General features: G+C 37.8%; 1 protein-coding gene across 1 annotated transcript; it reads right to left on the reverse strand.

The window, feature by feature from the left end:
- Window positions 1-1,536: 1,536 nt before the first annotated feature.
- On the reverse strand, window positions 1,537-21,125 carry LOC135472722 (S-adenosylmethionine decarboxylase proenzyme-like). The gene is made up of 12 exons (XM_064752368.1): window positions 20,949-21,125; window positions 19,049-19,135; window positions 18,266-18,392; window positions 15,781-15,855; window positions 15,443-15,470; window positions 14,563-14,605; window positions 11,246-11,300; window positions 10,941-11,021; window positions 9,177-9,269; window positions 7,454-7,528; window positions 3,894-3,974; window positions 1,537-2,783 (listed from the first exon to the last, which is right to left on the reverse strand). The coding sequence occupies exons 1-12, from the start codon at window positions 21,059-21,061 to the stop codon at window positions 2,646-2,648; spliced, it is 996 nt and encodes a 331-aa protein (XP_064608438.1). The 5' UTR covers window positions 21,062-21,125; the 3' UTR covers window positions 1,537-2,645.
- Window positions 21,126-21,216: the final 91 nt, after the last annotated feature.

The following is a 21,216-nucleotide window of genomic DNA, read 5'->3' on the forward strand; positions in this document are numbered from 1 at the left end:
TGCCTGTAAACGGGCCCAAAACGCATACGTTGATGCACGCGTGAGGTGATACTGTGGACCATAGTAAGCTTTAACTTGTCTGTCTTAATGTGGATTTTCAACTAATCACACTGAGTATAGTGGTAGATGCTTTGGAGAATAAACTTATAATAATGTATTATAATTTTAATAAAAATGCATTAGTTTGAAAGTCAGTTTTCCCCATAAATAGTTGTGCAAACGTATATGAGAGGAAAACAGTTGAACCCGTTCCCGAATGGGATCCTTACGTTTGATGACAATACCTTAGATGGCCAGTGAAGTCACACTATATGAATTCCCGTCAACGAAATATTTAACACATTTTTTTCAACTGTTTAGTCCGTTAATGAAGACGTCGGGCTTTTGTCCGCCAGTTTTTATGTCGCAGTGTCTTTTGGCCGCCGCGGCCAAACTTCAAAATAATGTGCAATATCTGTATCCCTTAAAATTTGAGCAGTTTTCGTACTGTTGGAGTAGATGACTTCAATACTGGTAACACATTGATTTCCACTTGACAACTGAGCCCATTACATTAAAATTTTTACCGCAACAATTTGAAAGTTATTAGCTCATGACTCGGATTCGAACACCAATGTCTTCTTGCATACGATGGTTGGATAGAGCATTTCTAACTATAAACATAACAATGATAGCAGAACAGGCACAATTAAACAACCAAACAACCAAATGTAGCAGAGGTCCTCCAGCATCGGGCAGTTGAATCCGACAATCTCTTTGTTTATATACAGCATTTTCGACAAGTTCGACATTGATCTATGAACTGATATCATCGCAGTAGTAACGGGCATCAATATTTGCCTTACGTAGATCTGTCCGAGTTGGGACAGTGCCTGTGCCTAAACTGTGATCCATGCCGATTTGCGAAGGCTGTTTATAGGCTAAAATAGGCATGAGCAGTTTCAGATGTCTAGCTTACTTTGTTTTTCAGGTACACAAAGGCCACTGAAACTACCTACCTAAAAAAAGTTTAAATATATCTGAAGCGTGGTTAGCGTGCCAGCGCGGCGCAAAATAATGACCAGGAGAGCCTCTCAACAATCTGGTCGCTGTGAGTTCAAGTGCACCGCATGCTGGCTTCCTCTCCGGCCGTACGTGGGGAGATCTATCAGCAACCTGTGGGTGGTCATGGAATTCCCCCAGGCTTTGCCCGGTTTCCTCCCGCCATAATGCTGGACGCTGTCGTGTAAGTGAAATATTCTTAAGTACGGCGTAAAACACCAGCCAAATAAATAAATATATTAACAAAATTTTACGGGATAGACTAAAAACAAAATCACATTTTTTTTCCCGCAGGCCAACTATATATTTACTGCATACTTTATTTTGAAATTATGCTCCATTATAAATTGTGTTTGGTAATTGGCAGTAATTAACACAGATGCTGGGCATCAGCATTGGAACATTCCCCTGTTATTGTACTTTACATGTATGGAAAACGTAAGCTCAACACATCCAGTACTTCTATTACAGATATCACTATGCAGTACTTCAGTTAGAGGTAGCACTCCTGGCATTTACCTTAAACACTGATTCTATTAGTGTTATTTTGCTTTACACATATGCAAAGCCTAAACTCAATACAGGCAGTACTTTTTAAGATATCGCCCCTAATAGACTAGGTCTACACATATTTGTATTGTCAAGTAATGCTACCTGTTATATTTTTTTACCCCACCTGAAGAATTCAGATTGTAATTGAGAATATTTAAACTCACATCATGACAGACATCCACAGTATGGTATTGGTCATATACGAGACATTCAACCAACAGTTTTCTTCATATCTGCAGGTGGCGTAGTTGTGGCTTTCGTCCCACCATAATGCTGCGTGACATCGTAGAGGTGAAACATTCTTGAGTATGGCATAAAACACCAGTCAATTAAAGAAAACAAAAATCTGCATGTGGGATAAAACCATAATCAGTTATTTTCCATATATGTAAGTTATCACTATTAAGTTAAGCTAAGCAAAAGTGATGAATTGCTGAATTGCGTTTAGTTTCAACACATCATATGACAGTCCAACAAGAAAAAAAAAATCAGCAACAAAAGGGCCTCTTTTTCACAAAGGCACTGTAAGCTGATTGTAACTACCACGGTGACACATTAGAGGCATATGTTGCCATGGCAATTACAATCAGCTTACGCCTTTGGGCAGTAGGATACAGATATACACATGTTCATGTAATCCATTTATCCACAAAAACAACTGGAATATTAAGACTGTAAGCTGAACAATACATCAGAAAATGGCTTCCTTTTGAAACAACCCACATGATCTGCCTATAAATCACAACAAAAATTATCATAATTTAATACACTGAATTTGACTAAGTTGAATTCACACTATTTGAATTCGGTCGGTGCTATCTAGGTTTATGACTTGTGTTCTTTGAAGTTTTTATTCTGTGACGACGTTTTTGTTTGTGCGATTTCCAATGAAATACATAATCAGATAATATGCTGAAATTGACAAATGGACCGGTAAATGCTCGACTGATCAAAAGCTTCGCTTTGTGGATACTACAACAGGAGGCTACAGACATGAAGCAACAGACTTTAGCTACAACACTGACATGCTGGCCGCCTGCTGTGTCGCACCCCTATAAGACAGGGCGAGAGAAATGCGTGTAGGTCAGGCTGTAGTTCTTGAACAAACAGTGCTGATGGTCATTCCTCACATATCCCTGGACAGCTGTCATGTTCTCAAGGTCTTTCGGGCTATCCTTGGCAATGGACTCCTGAAAAGCAAAAATTGCCTTGAATGATGATGGTTAAAGATGGGATTTAACTTTATTCGTATTATGTACAGTAGTACAGCACACTTTAAAGGCTTCAAATTTCCTGGATTTTACAAGGCTTTTCAAGATTCAAAACTAACATTTTCCAGACTGCAATTAAATGGTCTACACACTTATACAAGCTTGAACCCATGTACTCTGAACTTAGGGACCATCCGAAAAGTACGTGGGCTTATATTCCCGACATTTTGACCCCCCAACCCTGTACTCATCTTGTACAAAATGCCTGGACATCCCCCCTTCCCTTTCCCCCCATATATGTAGTACGTTGATGCATACAGGTTTACAAAATGTAGAGAGCGACTACAAGACACTGATGCAATCAACAGTATTACATCAGGGCTGGCGTACACGGGTGACTATACACCTTTGATTTGAATGCGCAAACGAGCCAACAACAGGACATGTCCATGACTAAAATAGTAAACGACAGCTTGGACTCGTTTGTGGCAGATTTATGTAGGAATATATCTTCTTCAGGTTATACCGAATTGAAGCCATACAATCTTACAAATACACTGCCAAAATTACGGTGACAGCTACTTCTCTGATTTATGCTCCCCTCCAAAAAAAGGCATTGATTGTTGATGCTTTCTACTTCATGCCAAAGCTTCTGGAAATTGTCATTATCACAGCACTTATGCTTTTTCACATCTGGGCTTGCTTACATATAATTATATGAAGTTTCTGTCGTTCACATATACAAAGCAGTGCATTAGGCAATTTCAATGTTGGAAGACGAATTTTCAAAAGAGAGCGTCATCACACTAGTTTTAACCAGTAGCTCAGGTTGGTTTCATAGACTCAATATCTAGGCTTTTCCAGGTCTTGATAACACTAAATTTTTAATGTTTTCAAAACAGCAGATAGACAAGATGGATGGATCATCAACAAATACATTTACTATATGCACTTATACTACTATGAAAGCTAACACCTATAGAATGCATGAAACACCAATCAAAAAAATAAATAAATAAATAAATAAACCCATAAAAGGGGTAATTTTAGACAATGTGACTTTGAATGGGTAGATGTCAAAAGACTTACCTGGTTCGCAAATATTGTCATGAGGAACTTTCCCGGAGAGAAAACTTTCAAGATTTTCTTCAGCAGGTCATGATAGGATTTCTGTGGAGAAAAGCATAAAGAACAGTTGGATATCACGAAATACTTCTCATGGGTTCATAAAACCATTTTTTTTTTATTTATTAAAAACCTGTATAAAACCCCATAATAGTACATTGTTTCTGAATAACGACACTCCCTTGCAGTAGTTTGTTCAAAGTAAGACAGGAGTTCCTCGGGTCTCTATACTTGGCTCACAGTTCTTTATGATGTACACAGTGTATGTCAAAGATTCCCAGCAGAGTGAGCTACATTGATCCAATGTAGCTTGTGTTTGTATGCTTAAATAAATCAATTGTTATCTTATGTAAATCATGATGGATTTGTTTACACTTAAAAACAATTCCTTAACTTAAACATGGGTATGTATTATAAAAACTTGGACAGTGTAGTTGTATCATATCTAACATCTACAGCATGACATAAAGCAGCCAATCCAAAAGAAATACCCACTGAAGGCTAACTCCATTGTTAAAACAATGTCCACACACCCCCAGAAATCAACCTTCTGTCTAATTGCTGTCATTTGCAAACTACAGACTGACATTTATTTATGCCTTCTGAAGATGACAGGATTTATTTAAAGAGACAGTACTTAAGAATGACCGCCAATTCAAACTGAATTTTCTGTATATTCTGAATTTTCAGCCTTGAAATAGCAGCTACAATGAAAGGAGACCATATCTGCAAACTGCAAAAGTCTTCTGTCATATTTTCACAAGGAGCCGAGATCACTTCAGCTTGCTCTACGATGTCACAACTCTACAACATGGCCCCAACCTAAGCGTAAAAGCCCATGCCACGAGTAGGGGGACTAACTTGTTTACATACCAGTGATCACTTAGCAGCAAATCGTGCGACAGGTGCTGTGTGTATAGACAATGCTCACTAACTGGTGTCATGCAAAGCAGTATGACGAAACTTAAAAACTACATAGCTATCCAATTAAATACACAATTTCAAGAAATTCCCACCGTGTGCTGTAAATCGATCAGTAGTTCAGTATGATAACGGCCATCGCACGATACTGAGTGCCACAATCAGGAATTCCATATCAGTCAAATCCAGGTCAAACATTCTATGCCAACACTTGTCTAACAGTAGTAAACTCGCTAACCCCTCCATGAAATCCACTGATTAACTTTATTTCTAGCTTCCTCCCACTACTGAATCTGAACTCGTGGAATCAACGGTCATGCTAAAAATCTTATGTTCTCATTGGCTGAGACTGGAAAGATGACCTTTGGTGAGACAGATCTCAAATGGCTATCTGTTTCAAGGTCATGCATGTTCTCCGAAAGTGAAGAGCACATTACGTATTGGTGGTATTTTACCTAGACGGGAAGCATCAATTATGATTGGAAGATGTCCAAAAATGGCGTTCATAAACTCAGTGTGCGCTGGTTGAACACTGAGTTCGCATGTTTGAAATTGGATGTCCATTAACAGCTTCATATGGCAACAATCTTAAACACTGTCTTGGTGAAAGGGTATTTCCATTCCTCATCACATTTTCAGTCACATGTGCCAAATTGTCTCATGGGTAACTGACAGCTTACAGAACTAAACAATGACCAATCAGATGAACCTATTTTCACTGACCCGCCCCTTAGAAGAAAGACTGATTGCAAAATCTCCCACCACATCTAGACTACATGAAGGGAGTTCAAAATTTTACATATTGTCGCGTACTTAGTGACGACTGTGACTTAATTACGACCTTGAGTTAATACTGCATTAATCCATTTCATTATAACCATTATAAAGTCCTGTACTGGTTGGTGTATCACTTAATCTATTTAACATTGGCAAAACAACAGGTGGTGGGATCGGGTCTCTTGCTGTGTCCTATAAACTATACTGGAACTGAGCAAAGAATGCTAGCCTACTGTTAAATCATCAGAGTCTACATTGGCAAGGTGTGAAGACGTATCATTTAAGGTCTAGTCTCATGCAAACAGAATGGGCGAATATAAATATTCTTACGAGAACAAACGTAAAATTGAGTCAAATTTCGGTAAGTGGAGGCTCGTGCTTAATGTTTTGTTCAACCTATGGAAGCATAAAAAAAATCACCAATTTAATATTCAGTTATCAATATTTTAAGGACAAACACTGTTTCTTCATTTATCAGTTTAGAAACTGCTAGCTCTACATGCATCATGTAACAGATATGTGAAGAAAATATGTGAAGGGTGTTTGTTGTGGGTGGTGGGTGGGTGGGTGATGTGGGTGGGTGGGGGTTGTAGGTCAAGTCACTGGCACCAAGAACAGGTCTCCGGACCAGCCCATGTGCGTTTATACTCAGGAATTAAACCGAAGAATGTATCACGTCAGGCGATAACTATTACAAACACTATCTCGATCCATGGCAATGCCGAACAAGCTATGTACTAATGTATTTCAGATACATATGGTTTTCACTGAGAAATATCTGTCGCCAACCTTCAAGTATGTCACTCTACGTGCACATTTTATTTTGTTTCATTACAATCGGGACTGTCTTCCTACTGCAGAAGAGTTACCTTTTGGTTCCTGTGTTTTCAAATCGGGAACCTCCCATTAAACACAGAAAATATACTGAAAGCAAGGTTTCCGAAAATTACCTTGCCAACCTTTGACCCCTTTTCGGTAGAAGTGTGTGCGAGTCTAGCATATCTGGAGTCAGACAGGATTTGTCCGTGTTGACATATTTGAAGTTTGCACAACACTGACTGGCTATATAGCGAACTAAAGTGTATGTTTTATGACTACCAGTATTCAAATTTTCCCAGGCGTGATGTATGTGTTGTCATCGGCAGGTAAGATTATCTTTTTATTGGCCTTTCGTCCGCAAAAATCCTGCCATCGACGGGTATGATAGACATGTACAGATTTCGAGCCCTGCTGATTGTTTGTTTTCGCTGTAAATGCAGTTTGACATCATCTGCTGGTAGTTTGCAAGTAAGGATTCATGGGAGGGCTAAGTTCTGTTATAGCTTTGTACATGAAGAGCTCAGCATTTGACAGATATGTAACATGCCACCCCACATGTAAAGGCACTGGGTGGTCACGCTCAATCTCCAGGGACTTTTCTTCCGAATTGCCATTCATCATAAAATAGCGATCATAGAACAATCAAGGTGCACCTATTGTAAAGTAAGCATATATGTACTAAATCATCATGGTTAAAACTGAAGAAAACCACCATCAACGCAATGAATCATGGGATACACTTTCCAAATCTATAGGAGAAACTTAGTGTTTTACCGGGTCTCTCAGCACATGGGGGTTTAGGCCTACACATATCAGACCTCCTGCAGTGCACGATGTGTGTCTTTCGGAAACAGGATTACCCCCAATCTCCCCATTTGCCTGCCATGGATTCAACCCTGACTTCTTCTTAAGTTTTACTGCCTCCTGCTTGCGAAAAGGTTGCGGAAATACGGCATAAGATATCAGTACACTGGTTCAAGGTATAATCAAGGGACAGACAACCTTACCTGTGGAACATTGGTCTCAAAGCTGACATAGGAACATTGAGGCTCCGGGGTGACATGGATGGTGATGTAATAGCCCTGCATAACAAACGGTGGATAATTAATACTGTAAACAATGGAAGAGATTCACATGACCATGACTTCTTTGCTGCGGGGCAACCCATGTTGCTATGTTAACCCTCAGCAGTCAAATACAATTTAGCAAATTTTGTGTATTATATGTGAGCGACTGTGTCCATGACATCGGACACTTTACATAGGCAAGAACATAGTTCAAGTCAAAGTGTCAGAAAAATACACATAAAAACAGAAGTGAGCCCACATGATGCGTACACGACGACTGCCGCTTATCTGGCTGGTATATACTCATCTCAACACACCATATATCCATCCTGTAACAACATATACCCTTAGGCATAAATACCTATTCTATAACAAAAAATGTGCACATTATGTCTCTCAATAAAGAGCTCTACACATATTTACCTTGAATAATGATTTCTCCCCGAGTAAAAAAACAAGAAGAAAGTCAAAATGCATCAAATCTACAGCCTACCACAATAGGGTTCCCCAAGGGCTAAAGATCCATTGAAGATAATTTACCATCTGTGTCATTTGTGCAGGGATAAAGATCCATTGAAGATAATTTACCATCTGTGTCATTTGTGCAGGGATAAAGATCCACTGAAGATAATTTACCATCTGTGTCATTTGTGCAGGGCTTAAGATCCATTGAAGATAATTTACCATCTGTATTATTTGTGCAGGGCTAAAGATCCACTGAAGATAATTTACCCTCTGTGTCATTTGTGCAGGGTTAAAGATCCACTGAAGATAATTTACCCTCTGTGTCATTTGTGCAGGGCTAAAGATCCACTGAAGATAATTTACCATCTGTGTCATTTATGCAGGGCTAAAGATCCACTGAAGATAATTTACCCTCTGTGTCATTTGTGCAGGGCTAAAGATCCACTGAAGATAATTTACCCTCTGTGTCATTTGTGCAGGGCTAAAGATCCACTGAAGATAATTTACCATCTGTGTCATTTATGCAGGGCTAAAGATCCACTGAAGATAATTTACCATCTGTGTCATTTGTGCAGGGCTAAAGATCCATTGAAGATAATTTACCATCTGTGTCATTTGTGCAGATCACAATCCTATAGTCTTGAGGAACAAGCAGTGAATCAATGCATGGTATTTTAATGAATTTGGCTCAACAGTTGGCAGGCACAACTCACTTTATACGTCAAATACAAAATCTGATCCGCTACCTTGGTCCACAACCTTTTGAAACGACCACACCCGAATATAAACCCATGAACATGCTAGAGAAGCTATAAAATGAAGTTTCATTAAATTTTACTTCAAAGTTTGATATAATGCTTGTAAGCCAATTTATAAGAACTCAACTCACAGAAGAAAGTTTGTCAAAGGTCAATAAAATATTGTCTGAGAATGTTCATTTTTCATAGGACACCTACCGGACTGGATAAAGACGACAGCAGACGACAAAGTCACACAGCCCTACATGGCTACTACAGAACAATTCATGTCAAATTTAGCTGAGCGGAAAAGCTACAGTGCAGTGTGCAGATGACCCTTAAATGCATCCCGCAGTCTGAGATCTGAAACAACACAAAGTTTCCTTCTGGTACATGTAGGTGTAATCAGAATTCATTACTCAAAAAGTTAACAAGAGTTACCATTTCTGCCATTAACTCACCCCAGGTAAGAGCCCATTCATGGAATATCCACAGGGATGAAAGAGAAAGTCATCAATCTGTGCTCCAGGTATCAGAGCAGAAATCCCAGATTTCTGTCAAAAAACAAGAATGGCAAATAGACTTATCAGCTGAACACTCCTTATGTAGGATTTACTTGTCTGTAAGATTGATGTTTTACACTGAAGTCAAGAAGATTTCATTCATCCAGCAGCAGCCACCATTATGGTGGGTATTATTGCTACTTACAGTTCCTTCTACAGCAAGAAGCTTAGTTTGAAAATATTCGTTAATAACTAATCAATATTTCCACTTCGTTCATGTCATCATCAGGAATGGTATTATCTTACAATTATCGACTTTCCATGAGGATGATGCACTGATCTGTGAACATGAGAAAAACAATCTGTAATAGTATTGTTCTTAGAGGGTTCATGAACTGATGGTATGTATGAACCGAATAAAAAGTCAATAATAGATGTGTCAGGCGAAAGAAATAAAGAAAATATGAAGATAGATAAATTAGTCTTATCAAGTGAAAGAGCAAAATGCAACACTGTTGAAAAACTCATCCCAAAAAAGTATAACAATGCTTTGCCATACAATGGTCAAGCCTTACAATGAAAGGGTCTATTGTATATTATTATATTGTATATACACATATAGAGTTGAGAAAAACAATCTGAACTGAAATTGAATGTCATCAATTTTTATATAACATTATTAACAAAGAAAGTGGCTTCTTGCAAAGATGGCCTCTTGTCAGGTGTATACCTGTTTTAGCCTAACACCTGTTTCAGTCAAAAGAATCACAACATGACCGACACATGCCAGAGTATATAATATAGCGACTTGTTCTGATGTTAGGTTAAGAGTTTAACACTGCCACAGGGGTTTTGTTGTGTAACACAACTTCGCTAAACCTTGTTTCATACCGAGTCAAATGAGTATTATAAGGATTTGACTCAGTATGAAATAAGGTAGGATGGTATCAGGTTATACAACAAACACCAAGACGAAGGTGCTGAACTCTATTCTATCCCCAAATATGAAGAAAATAAGGCAAAAATGGGATGTTCATGCAGGTTTTTGCTGCCGCTCTTTTTTGCTCTCTCCAAAGAGTTCATGAATTTTAGACCAATCAACGGCAAGCTTATTCCATTGCAGTTGACCTAGATATTTCAAAGCTGTGTATGTATGACATCATGTCTCATTGTTGAGTGATGTAGGAATGTAAAATTGCACTGTACATTTATTATGACGCCATACCACTGCACACAGATTGGAATATCATGAAACAAATGTTTCTTTTTCCACATCATGGCATCTGGATGTTAACTACCAAAAATGTAAAAACAGAAGCAATATCTATAAACTGTGCGAAATAACACTGTTATCACTGAAAGAAATTCTCACAGTTTACCTTTATATAAATCACAAAAGCAAATCTAACTAGTAACCAACTAAAATTCTTTTATTTGTAGATGTAAACAGTATGAAATCACATTACCCGAGGAGGTAAATGTACTGCTGGTATGTTGCATGACATCGCTTGATTCTGTTTGAAAGGTCATCTTTATTTAATATGTATATTAGCACATGGCCCACAACTAACACCAGGGTAGAACTGAGGTTATTCATCACATGTTCATACATGTAATCTTACGCATGTCCACAACTATTTGCTGTGTGTTAAAATGAGACTTAAGATTAAAGCACAATTCAACATTAATATACTTTTGAGCCCCATGCCTCTGAACACTAACCTCAGAAGCCTCTTTCCCACTGGCACACGTTTCTTTGCTGAATATCTTCATTTTCTTCTGATCCATGTTCCACATCAACAAGTGCTGACAGTCAAGGGCAATTATCAAAATTTGTTACATCTTCTCTGGTAAAGTCAAACGTTAAGCTTTCTATACACATAAACACTCACATCTTTTGCTTATCAATAACCAATGACATATTCCAAACTAGAAATACTGTACTTATTGATATGTCAATAAGTTCATATGCTGATTTATTACCTAATGAAACAGATTATCAAACTTCTTGATTTTCATAAGGATATTTCTAATGTTTGATCCGGATCCATCACCCCAATACAGTCAATGGTGTAGAGGTACCTACAAGGTGGAACAAGTAAATATTATTAAAATTGACCAATAATAAAAAGTTTAACCATTTGGAAAATAAACTTGGTTTTGTCACTTTCAATTATGACTTTTCTCGGGTTTCAGTTTGTTCTAAATTTATTTATATATTTATTTTACTGAGTCTTAACATGATGCTCAAGAATGTTTCGCTTAAATGAATGGTTTATGGGTGGAGAAAACCACAGTGACAGGTTTAAATCACCAACCTTCACCATGAGTTTTAGTTCGTGCCTCCTTGTACAAGTTTTGATTTTCATAAAGCCTTGCAAAATTTGCCAAAACTTACATTACAAAAAACTTGTTTGTGATATAAAAATCACTCAAGTGATTGAGCTCTTAACCAAGTGATAACCACATACAGAGTTTATAAGGATATTTCGCAACACATAAAAATTGGACCAATTTTGAAATTACTTAATTAAAGTATTCTTGATATACCGTAAATCATGGTATCAGTTTAGCCAAAAATTTCTGGCCGTAAAGTTCGAACGATTTGAGTTGCTGGAGGAAACGACAGGGGAGAGTGATTAGCCCCCAGCTGTGAAGTAATCCCCAGGGACGGTCTGACTGCTGGCCATTGCCACATGGGCTAGAATCCCCACGCATGGGCCGCAAGAAGGGTGATTATACACCTGCTAGTCCATTTAGACCCTAATTAAAATATTGTTTGTTGCCTGTAATTGACTTGTTCTCAAGGTTAGCTCCGTTGGTCGTCGAAAAAAAAATTTTTTTTTTTTTTTTTGACCCGTGAAATAACTAGTGGAAAATGATTCCCCCGGTGGTTACTTCCGCACAGTCTGAGATATTAGCCACTCTCCCCTCCCCTCCCTCAGCAGGATTTAATGCAGGGGGATTTAACAAATAAATTTAACGAAGGGAAGTTTTCATATCTTCATGTTTTAATGAATGTTCAGGGAAGGCTATACCAGTTCAATAATGAAGTCAATAACTGCCAGTATAGTGTTTATTTATTCTCGCAGGAAGTTTTAAACTTACGCTTATCTGTTTCATGGACAAGAGATGTTGTTGTATCGGCGTTCCCACATATTTAGGATAATTAAAAGTACTTTTCAACAATGTAGTGATAATAATGCAAAAATTACGAAATTCTATGTCCTTGTCTAATCTGAAAAACCTTTACCGTATATGCTTGTTCTAGTTTCACACAGCAAAATGACATTTATTGTCCACAGTTCAAATTCAAAAACAGAAGTTTGTGTTGCCGACATTTTTGTACATTTATGGTAATTAGGGTGCCTATAAAATCCTCACTTACAGGTTTTTAGAAATCGGACCAGGATTTTCCTACCACAATTTGAAAAGAATTTATCATTTAATTTCCTTGTGTGGAAAATGGATATACTTTTTTCAATAATATGGACTTTTCAGACATTAGCATTTAGATTTTGGCTTCAACGTAAAGCCATTATTTTGGAACTCTTGGCTGCGATCGTGTCATCTGTGTTAACAAACTGTAAAAAATTGCCCTTCTGACCAATCAGTCTCCTAATTTGCTTCACTGCTCTGCCCACACCATGTGGAAATCTATAAATAGGCTGATTTTTCAGCGTCAAGTTGGTGGTAAGCATCCTAAGTCAGTAGATACTTTGTTAAGAGCGGGAAATAGTCCTAGAGTCTGGAATAGTGATTTCTAATCCAGTTTAAGAACTCAGATAGTTGACACCTGGTGGGAACCAGTCCCAGGAAGCCAGAAATAGTGTCAAAAATCTGGGAATCTTTCCCAGTCCCAAAATTCTGGGGCTCCCCAGTCTCACGGAACCTGAGAATCCAGCTCCAGTCTCGTGCAAGTGGAAATTATCTGAGATATCAAAAGTGAACAACAGAGACTATACACCAGAATATATCAACTGAAATTTGGAACCATAATTTGAGGCAAGAGTCTCAAGAGGCTTTCTGTGGCGTGTACTGTGTTTAACCGGACCACTCAACCATCTGGTACTTGTGTCAACTGCCGGTTCCACCCTCATCATAATAAATATTGTTCATCTGATTCACTGACAATCTGCTGTTGGAGAATGCCGCACAACCACTGACTTTAAATATTGGATAGCACAGTTGTAGAACACAATCCGGAAAACAGAATGTTTTGGGAAGGGAAAGAGCAAAGATATACATTCACCAGATTGATATTCCAGTATCAATATTTTTATCTTTTTCTGTTTTTAAACAAACGTGTATACCGAAAAATGACATCGCGAGTGGCCTTGTACAAGGTGTCAGGAAAGGCTGGCCTTATAGGCCAGGGGAGACCTATACTCCAGCTAGGCCAGATTGCGCGGCGATGTCATCCGCAGTGAGCGCTCAGCAGCTTACTTTCAGTGTGTCTCAATGGGTGAGTGTAATTACTAAGAAGGTATGGTATTACTTCTTAGGTTGACAGGCTAAATTTGGTAGCCTCAATTAAATCGGCGAATACTTCATTGTCCAGGTTACGTGGAGGTCGCCCGATGATTATCTAGTGAACGGTGTTGTCATTTTCATTGACCCACCCCTTGAACTAGTCATAAATGTGAAATTTCCTGCCAAATCTAGACTAGCAGATGGAGGTCCATTAATTTACATACAGCCACGTGCTCAGTGAAATGCATGTACAGTAATTTTCGTGAGACCGCTATGCACTTTGCTACTAAACCATTTCAATAAAGCCATGTAGTCATGTATTTCAGTGGTTTACCCAACACACATAACCCATATACAGTGAACAGATTTAACAACATCTGACAACACATCAGGTGGTTAGATCGGGTCTCTGCTGTGTTTGACGGGTCTCCTAAACTATGTTGAAACTTCAAAGATAATACCCAGAGCTGTGCGAAAAGGCTGGAATTAGTCATGATATCAATACAAATCAGCCGTTAATATCTGAGTACTCAGTAGGTTATAATTTGGTACCTCCTTCTCCCAAATTTCCATATAATGAATGCTATTTTTAGATCATCAAGGCCTACATAGGTAAGGTGTGATCACGAGTTTTGATTCAGCAAATTGTGTGAAAATGGATTTACTCCAACAAGGGCAAACTTGTAAAGCTGAACCTAACTGCATTAAGTCAGACCAGTGCAGTGTTGTATTTATATTTGTAAATTAGCTTCTAAAACGCACATGGGTATTTATTTACTTCAGAACAGACACATATTTGGTTGTTCGGTGAAGATAGTAACAAAATATCTCCAAGAAATTCAACATGAAAATCCCATGCCTGTACTCTTACCAGCAATCTCTATTCATTCGTCCCAAACAGTAGGCTGCTCCGTCTGAAAACCGCAATAAAGTAAGGCAACTTAAGAAGCAAAAACCACACAAAAGATGTAACCTCTGAACTTGTGAACCCGTGAGTCTTAAAGTTTAAGTGTTATGTTTTTGAAACGACAAGCATGAATCAAGCCAAACCTAAAATGTCTTAGAAACATCACTTATTTATCAGATTGGTGTTTTTTATGTCGTGCCCAAAAATATTTCAATTATACGATGGCACCCAGCATTTATTATGGTGGAAGGAAAGTGGGTCGAGCTTGGGGGAACCAACAACCACCTGCAGGTTACTATACCTTCCCAGGTACGACCTGAGAGGAAGCCAACATGAGCTTTACAATGTACCTGAGCTTCCAGCGACCGCATGGGCAACAGGTTCGTGAATCACTGCACTGCAGTATCACAATAAACACATTGCCACAAAAGCATGTAGAGACTACTAACAGCCATTACTATTACTGAAATAGTTCTAGTACACAAATGAGACACTGAGAATATACTGTCACAAGAACATCTGTGTAACTTGAACACACACAGTAATTCCTAGGTATGGTTAGAACTCCAACAGAAGGAGTGCAGCAAGAAGCTGTGCAGAGCAACGCTCAGTTATGCAGCAAGAAGCTGTCTATAGCAAGGCTACGGTATGCAGGAAAGGGATGTCTATAGCAAGCTCAGGTGTGCAGGAAGTGGCTGTTTATAGCAAGTAGGCAGACCTTGCCAAGCATGAGTGCAGAGGAAGCCAGCATGAGCTGGACTCGAACTCAGTGACCCCAGGAGGGCCAGTACATGGAAAATACCATAGTTACAGTGCTGACCATTTACCTTAACTAAGAACTCACCTTTGAGCATTGTGTCCAAATGATCGACCTGTCAAAGAGAAAGTACACTGCATGAAAAAAATCTGAAAAAGGAAATGATACACACAAAGCACAACAATAAAAAATTTTTCCCACGTGGTGAATTTATATGGTGAACAGGCTTGTTTGACAGGCTTGCAAAGGTTTGCATTGTCAGCATTGCCATTTCACAATTCACACTAAGCAATAAATCATTTTATTGAACACTTTAGTCAAATCTGATTGTAGAAAGAGAAATTTCAACGTAGATAACAACATCACTAACATTAAGTAATACAGCCTTTATCTGGGAATATTTTAATTTAAATATATTTAATTACTTCGTCTTCAAATTTCCGATGAATTTTGTGCTGCTTGTCTGGCCTGGTGAAGTTCTTTCGAGAATAGAAGACATCCTGCAAAAAAAAAAAAAATAACCAATATACTATATGATAACATGCCTCTATATGAAAAATGTGATACAAGTATTAACATAAAGAGAGCTAGAGTTCAAGTCATCACAAACATGGTAAATTCAATTTTTAGTTACTGGTACTTTATTAGCTACTTTATTTGATTTCTTTCATTTTATGTTTAAAGCCATAGTTAGGACCACTTAGCATTTATAACATTATCAGAATCAATGTCAGTTTACATTTATGTATTTACACTGCACAAACACCCATATGAGCGTGAGTGCCAACTGCTTATCATCATCAAGTGATGACGCACACTTAGAGCAAAGGATTTACAAATTCCATGTCCAAGGCCAGGTCTGAACTCACACCTAGTGACTTATAGAGATTTGAAGGCAAGCTCCTCTAGCCAGCAGATCACAAAGGCTCCCACTGAAGTTCATAGCATGATTGATTTCATTTATAGACTTCTAACTATATATACTGTCTTTGCAGGACATTACTTTTTGGATTCGTAAATTTTTGTACTATATGTATTTTTTCCCATTTACTACATCTTTTTAACAGCTTTTCAGTTATAGATACCTTAGATAGCTTAGTACTCATCAATGAAGTTTCTTTGAGTTCTTTTTTGGTGTTGATTACATAGATGCAAATGTTAAGTCAGTTATGCTCTTTTTTTTAATACTAATTCGTATTCATGGAGTTTTACAGTATTTCCATACTTTGGTGAAAACTGCTTTGTATCACATTAATCCCATGAAATCGACAGACATTGAACTGTAAAATTTTTCACGTTGTGTGCATGCTTAACATTTCATTGTTTTGTAAAAACAATTCCAATCTGGTGGATTTATTTGGTGTCACTAGGCAGATCATATGGTATCTATGGTTCTTTAAATCGAGAATTATAATAGTATTATTTGGGGTTTATATATTACGCATGCATGAAGAAAACTATGCTAGTTTTCGGCTTTTGCTTCATTATTGTAGTACAACATGGTGGGCTACAGGAACAATGATTGCTCCGCTATACTGGTCAGCCAATCAAAAAGTAAGATTTTTGGTAATCAGAACCTTCTACTTTGCCTGCAAGCTGTAAGCCTAAGGCATAGAGCAAGGAGAAACATCTAATTAGTTTCAAGGATTTAGTTAGTAAGTACTCACTAAGATTAAAGGATACAAGCAACGCTTTTCTTAAAAAATTCTTAATGCAAAATATATGATAATACAGCAGTGGAAAAAAGTTTCTCAGATTTCTTCTTGGTTTTGGCTTCAAACTACAGCTTTCCTAAGCCCCAGCAGTCAGTCTGGAAATTAAGTAGCCTGCTGTGGTGATGTCAACGGTGATAGCCGGTCTCTTGCCCCAGTATGTTCATTGATGGCATCATTTCCAAATATTTTCAACCACCGAAGGAATATACGGGTAAAATACAGGGGTTATTAAGAAACATAAAATATACTTTAAAAATAACCTGTCTTTCTTCATTTTCCTTAAAACCATATTCTTTCTTTTTATAGTACCTTTTCATGTATCCTAGTCAGGCCTTTATTTTCGTAATTCTTTATCAGAATCTAAATGGATTCCCCTAGGTTTGTTTTGGGGAAATTCAACAGAATCTAGGTCAAATCTAGTACCACACAGTAGGCAGTTAATCCGTTTTTATACGTGGTATATAAAGTTCTGGGGGATTCTCGGGGACAAAAATATCACTACATTGGTTTAAGGGAGTCATGGCAAGAATCGGATTCCCGTTGAAATTAAAGCCCTGCTAGTCACTGAAGTATTCAGTAACATCAGTGCTCCACACTTTCAAGACAGCCTATATATTGACATATAATAACAGGGATTACGCTGGAGACCATTTCAACAAATAATAGCTGATCCATTTGACAGAACAATTCATGACGTTTTTGTTTCTATGATACATATCATAATGTAAAAGGCTATCATTAGGCACATACAGACCAATGAAGAGAATGTATGTCGTTGTACAACACACCTGGACAAGCAGAAAAGCAAAGTATTTCCAAGAGGAACTGATCTTCATTGACAGGGGTTGAGATCATATGAGGACGATGAGAAATCTAAGATATGTGCGTTATTGAATGGGACACCAACAGAAGTTCAAAGTGGAATGTATTACGTTGTTTCAGTGACGCTGGATATTCCACTGCAGCGTCAACAGCGCAATGTCACAGTGGGTAGACCAAAATCCGTCACAAAAGAAAAACCTCTTTTTAGTTTTAAAGAGACATAAAATATGCCCAAGAAATGAAAATTTTTTCCTTTTTTTTGGGGCAAGATTTTCTTCATTTCTGTTATGATCATAACCTTCAATTTGGAGTTATTTTTCATGAATCCTTTAATTTTGACATCTCTGATATTACCTTGACATCCTATAATTACCTGAACTTTATCGAAGCCACACTTGTTGGCCACTAATTTCAGGAGTGGCTCTACAGCTAGGAGAAGGGTTGTTTGTCCACAAGTCTTCAGGATGAACCGGTGACTAGTGACAAACATGCTGCTCTCACTGCAAACCAAACAAACATTGACACCATGAGTACAGCTGAACCCAGCCAAGCATAGTCTTTTAACATTTAGCAAACCTACTTCATTCTTATTACCAGCCCTTTACATTTTATACTAAGATTTCAAGAAAGAACGATGCTGAATTTCATCAATGAATTTTCAAATATTTTCAAACATTTTATATCATAGAAAAACTTTTTGAAAATAGTCCACAGAAGCGGTCATCGTGCATCATATCTTAAATGGCTTAAATACAAGCAGATCTAGTAACGTAGCTTCTTCAGTAACATTAACACTGAATTATACCATTTCTCATCAAAATAACATGCAATAACATGATGTCCATTAAGAAGTGTTTCTTTATGATGCAAAGTCAAATCCACCCACATTAAAATTGTACCACATGTTAACATGTTATTCACCCCATAATAATGATAAACGTTAACAATTCCATGTAATATTTATTTTTATGGCTCTTGATCTTATCAATTATTAATATTTACATGTACATGTAGATACTAGCAATATTTTCTTTTCAACTGATAATCTGTCATGCTAAAGTAAAACCAAGTTGACCCACAGCACTTTATTTTAAGGTATTCCACAATGGAAAAAAAAACAAAAGAGACATAACATTCAGGGACATTTCCAACATACCTGAGCACATAGGCATCCATATCTTCATCACTCACTATGCTGATGATCTCACACTGTACCAGCTTCAACAGCTCTTCCCAGTGACACCTGCGAACAATGAACAATCTGTCAGAGGAAAAGCTGAACTGTTGCTTACTATGATTGTAGTTTCACCATACACAAGAAACAAGCAGTAAGAGCGTGTGAATCTAAAACTTCCTTCTCCAAGGCCGACTAGATGTCATGTGTCCAGGCAACTGAAAGACAAGCATGCATCTTGTTTGCTCTCCCCATAATTACTATCATGAATACTACCTAGATACTCGGAGTCTCAACGAAAGGCACCCTTGAAGTATATCAACAAAGACAGGTAAATGTACACGTCTTAATTACAATTACATGTAAACAATTTTGTCTTATTTTTACAGTGCATACATTGGAAGGCTATGCTCAACTTCATATGACAAAAGGTGGCCAGGTCTAACAGTAGAAAGCAGACCACTATCAAATTACAGGCACATGACAAGCCTTCATTACTTTATATAAAAATGTATAAAATATGATATATATTTTACGATCTAGATGAAAGGCATTTTAACTGCAGACAGGAAAAAGTATTCATCTGATGAGGAAAGTAACATTATGAAAACAAAAAAAAACAAATTAATACTGAATCTCATAGCCTCTAAACAATAAAGAACAAAAGCCTTCTGTGACCATCTTTAGGGCTATAATGTCACTACCAAGTAGAATATACCTGAACTGTTGGAGTGTGCGTGAGCAGAGAGGTAAGAGCATAGGCCCTCTTATCGATCCAACAATGCTGGTCACACTACTACATGTGTACAGTATATATAAGAATGGTAGAAAACAAAGGTTTACTGATTTAACAAATAACGCATTTCTCCTTTAAATTCATTTGTACTTTGCGGTATCTTGCCAGTGTGAGTCCTGCATGTACGCCAGCATGAGGATTTATCTGGTCACTTATCTGGACACATCGTCACCGTCTTCTGTCCATTCTATCCCATAATATGTCATAGGTGATAGTACTGGATAAAATAGACCGAAAAGAATGGAGCTGTGTCCAAATATATACACTATATGTTGCGATTTAGTTTATTTCTGATCCATTTCCCGGACCAGATGAAAGAAAAACGTGACCATGAATGCTGGCCTGAGAAGACATTTTTACTGGGTTATCTCCGTTTGCCCTGCCAAATTTGGTTACATATATGCTTGGGTTTGACGTTGACGTTACAACACTGAGGTAAAAATTAATTTCACATTCTATTAATAAAAGATAAAGACTAAAATCATTTAAGGAGGCTATTTCAGACGTGTTGGACATGTAATTGTAAACATGCCACTGATTCACCTAAAATAATGTTCAACCTCATATCAACATCTCGTTCAGTTTCATCTGAACTCAAGAACCAGCGTAGTCCTTGTAAGTAACATATTGCTTAGACAATACTTCCTTCTGTTTTTCAATGATGTTGCTGATGACAGCCTTAACTGAAGCATATTCAGAACTTCTGACATAAGGCTTCAAGAACAAAATAATAGCCTATAATAATTATAATTAATCATATTCATAATAAGGTATAAAATTAGTCGAAAAATTCCATTTTAGTAAAGAATGCGTACTAAAATGCGTCTGAAAGTAGGTTATATCCAAGGCATTAAATTGTGGCACAGCAGGACTAACTGACGCTCCATATCAGCGAAGTATACTTCTTATCATATCTAAAGGTGTGAAACTATACACCTGAGTTTTAAAAAATGGATCGCCACGATACGGTTGCGATACTGCCGATGTGGCGTTAAGCCATAATCCTTCATTCAAAAAATAGTACTTGGATAAAAACGCTTGCCGGTCGCTACTCGTAGGAGGCTACAACTTCGAAGTTACCGATACCTCTCAATAGTGCGCAGGTTTCTTGTATCCTCATTAGAGGTTGATGAAAACCAAACTTCTAGTAGCTTTTCTGTTCCTTCAAAGAAATGTTTATCCTCTACAGCTGTGGCCATGGCTGTTTTTCTTCTGCTGTCAGATTATTTTTACGCAAGCAACAGCGGTCATGTGCAAAATGGGTCAACCTGCAGCCAAAGAAATCTCGTAGCTTCTCATTCCTTCTCGCGTGATGTGGTAGCCTTAGACGATGCGCCCGATGCTGAACATCTCA

This window comes from Liolophura sinensis, chromosome 1 (assembly GCF_032854445.1).
Source record: "Liolophura sinensis isolate JHLJ2023 chromosome 1, CUHK_Ljap_v2, whole genome shotgun sequence".
Taxonomy (NCBI): Eukaryota; Metazoa; Mollusca; class Polyplacophora; order Chitonida; family Chitonidae; genus Liolophura; species Liolophura sinensis.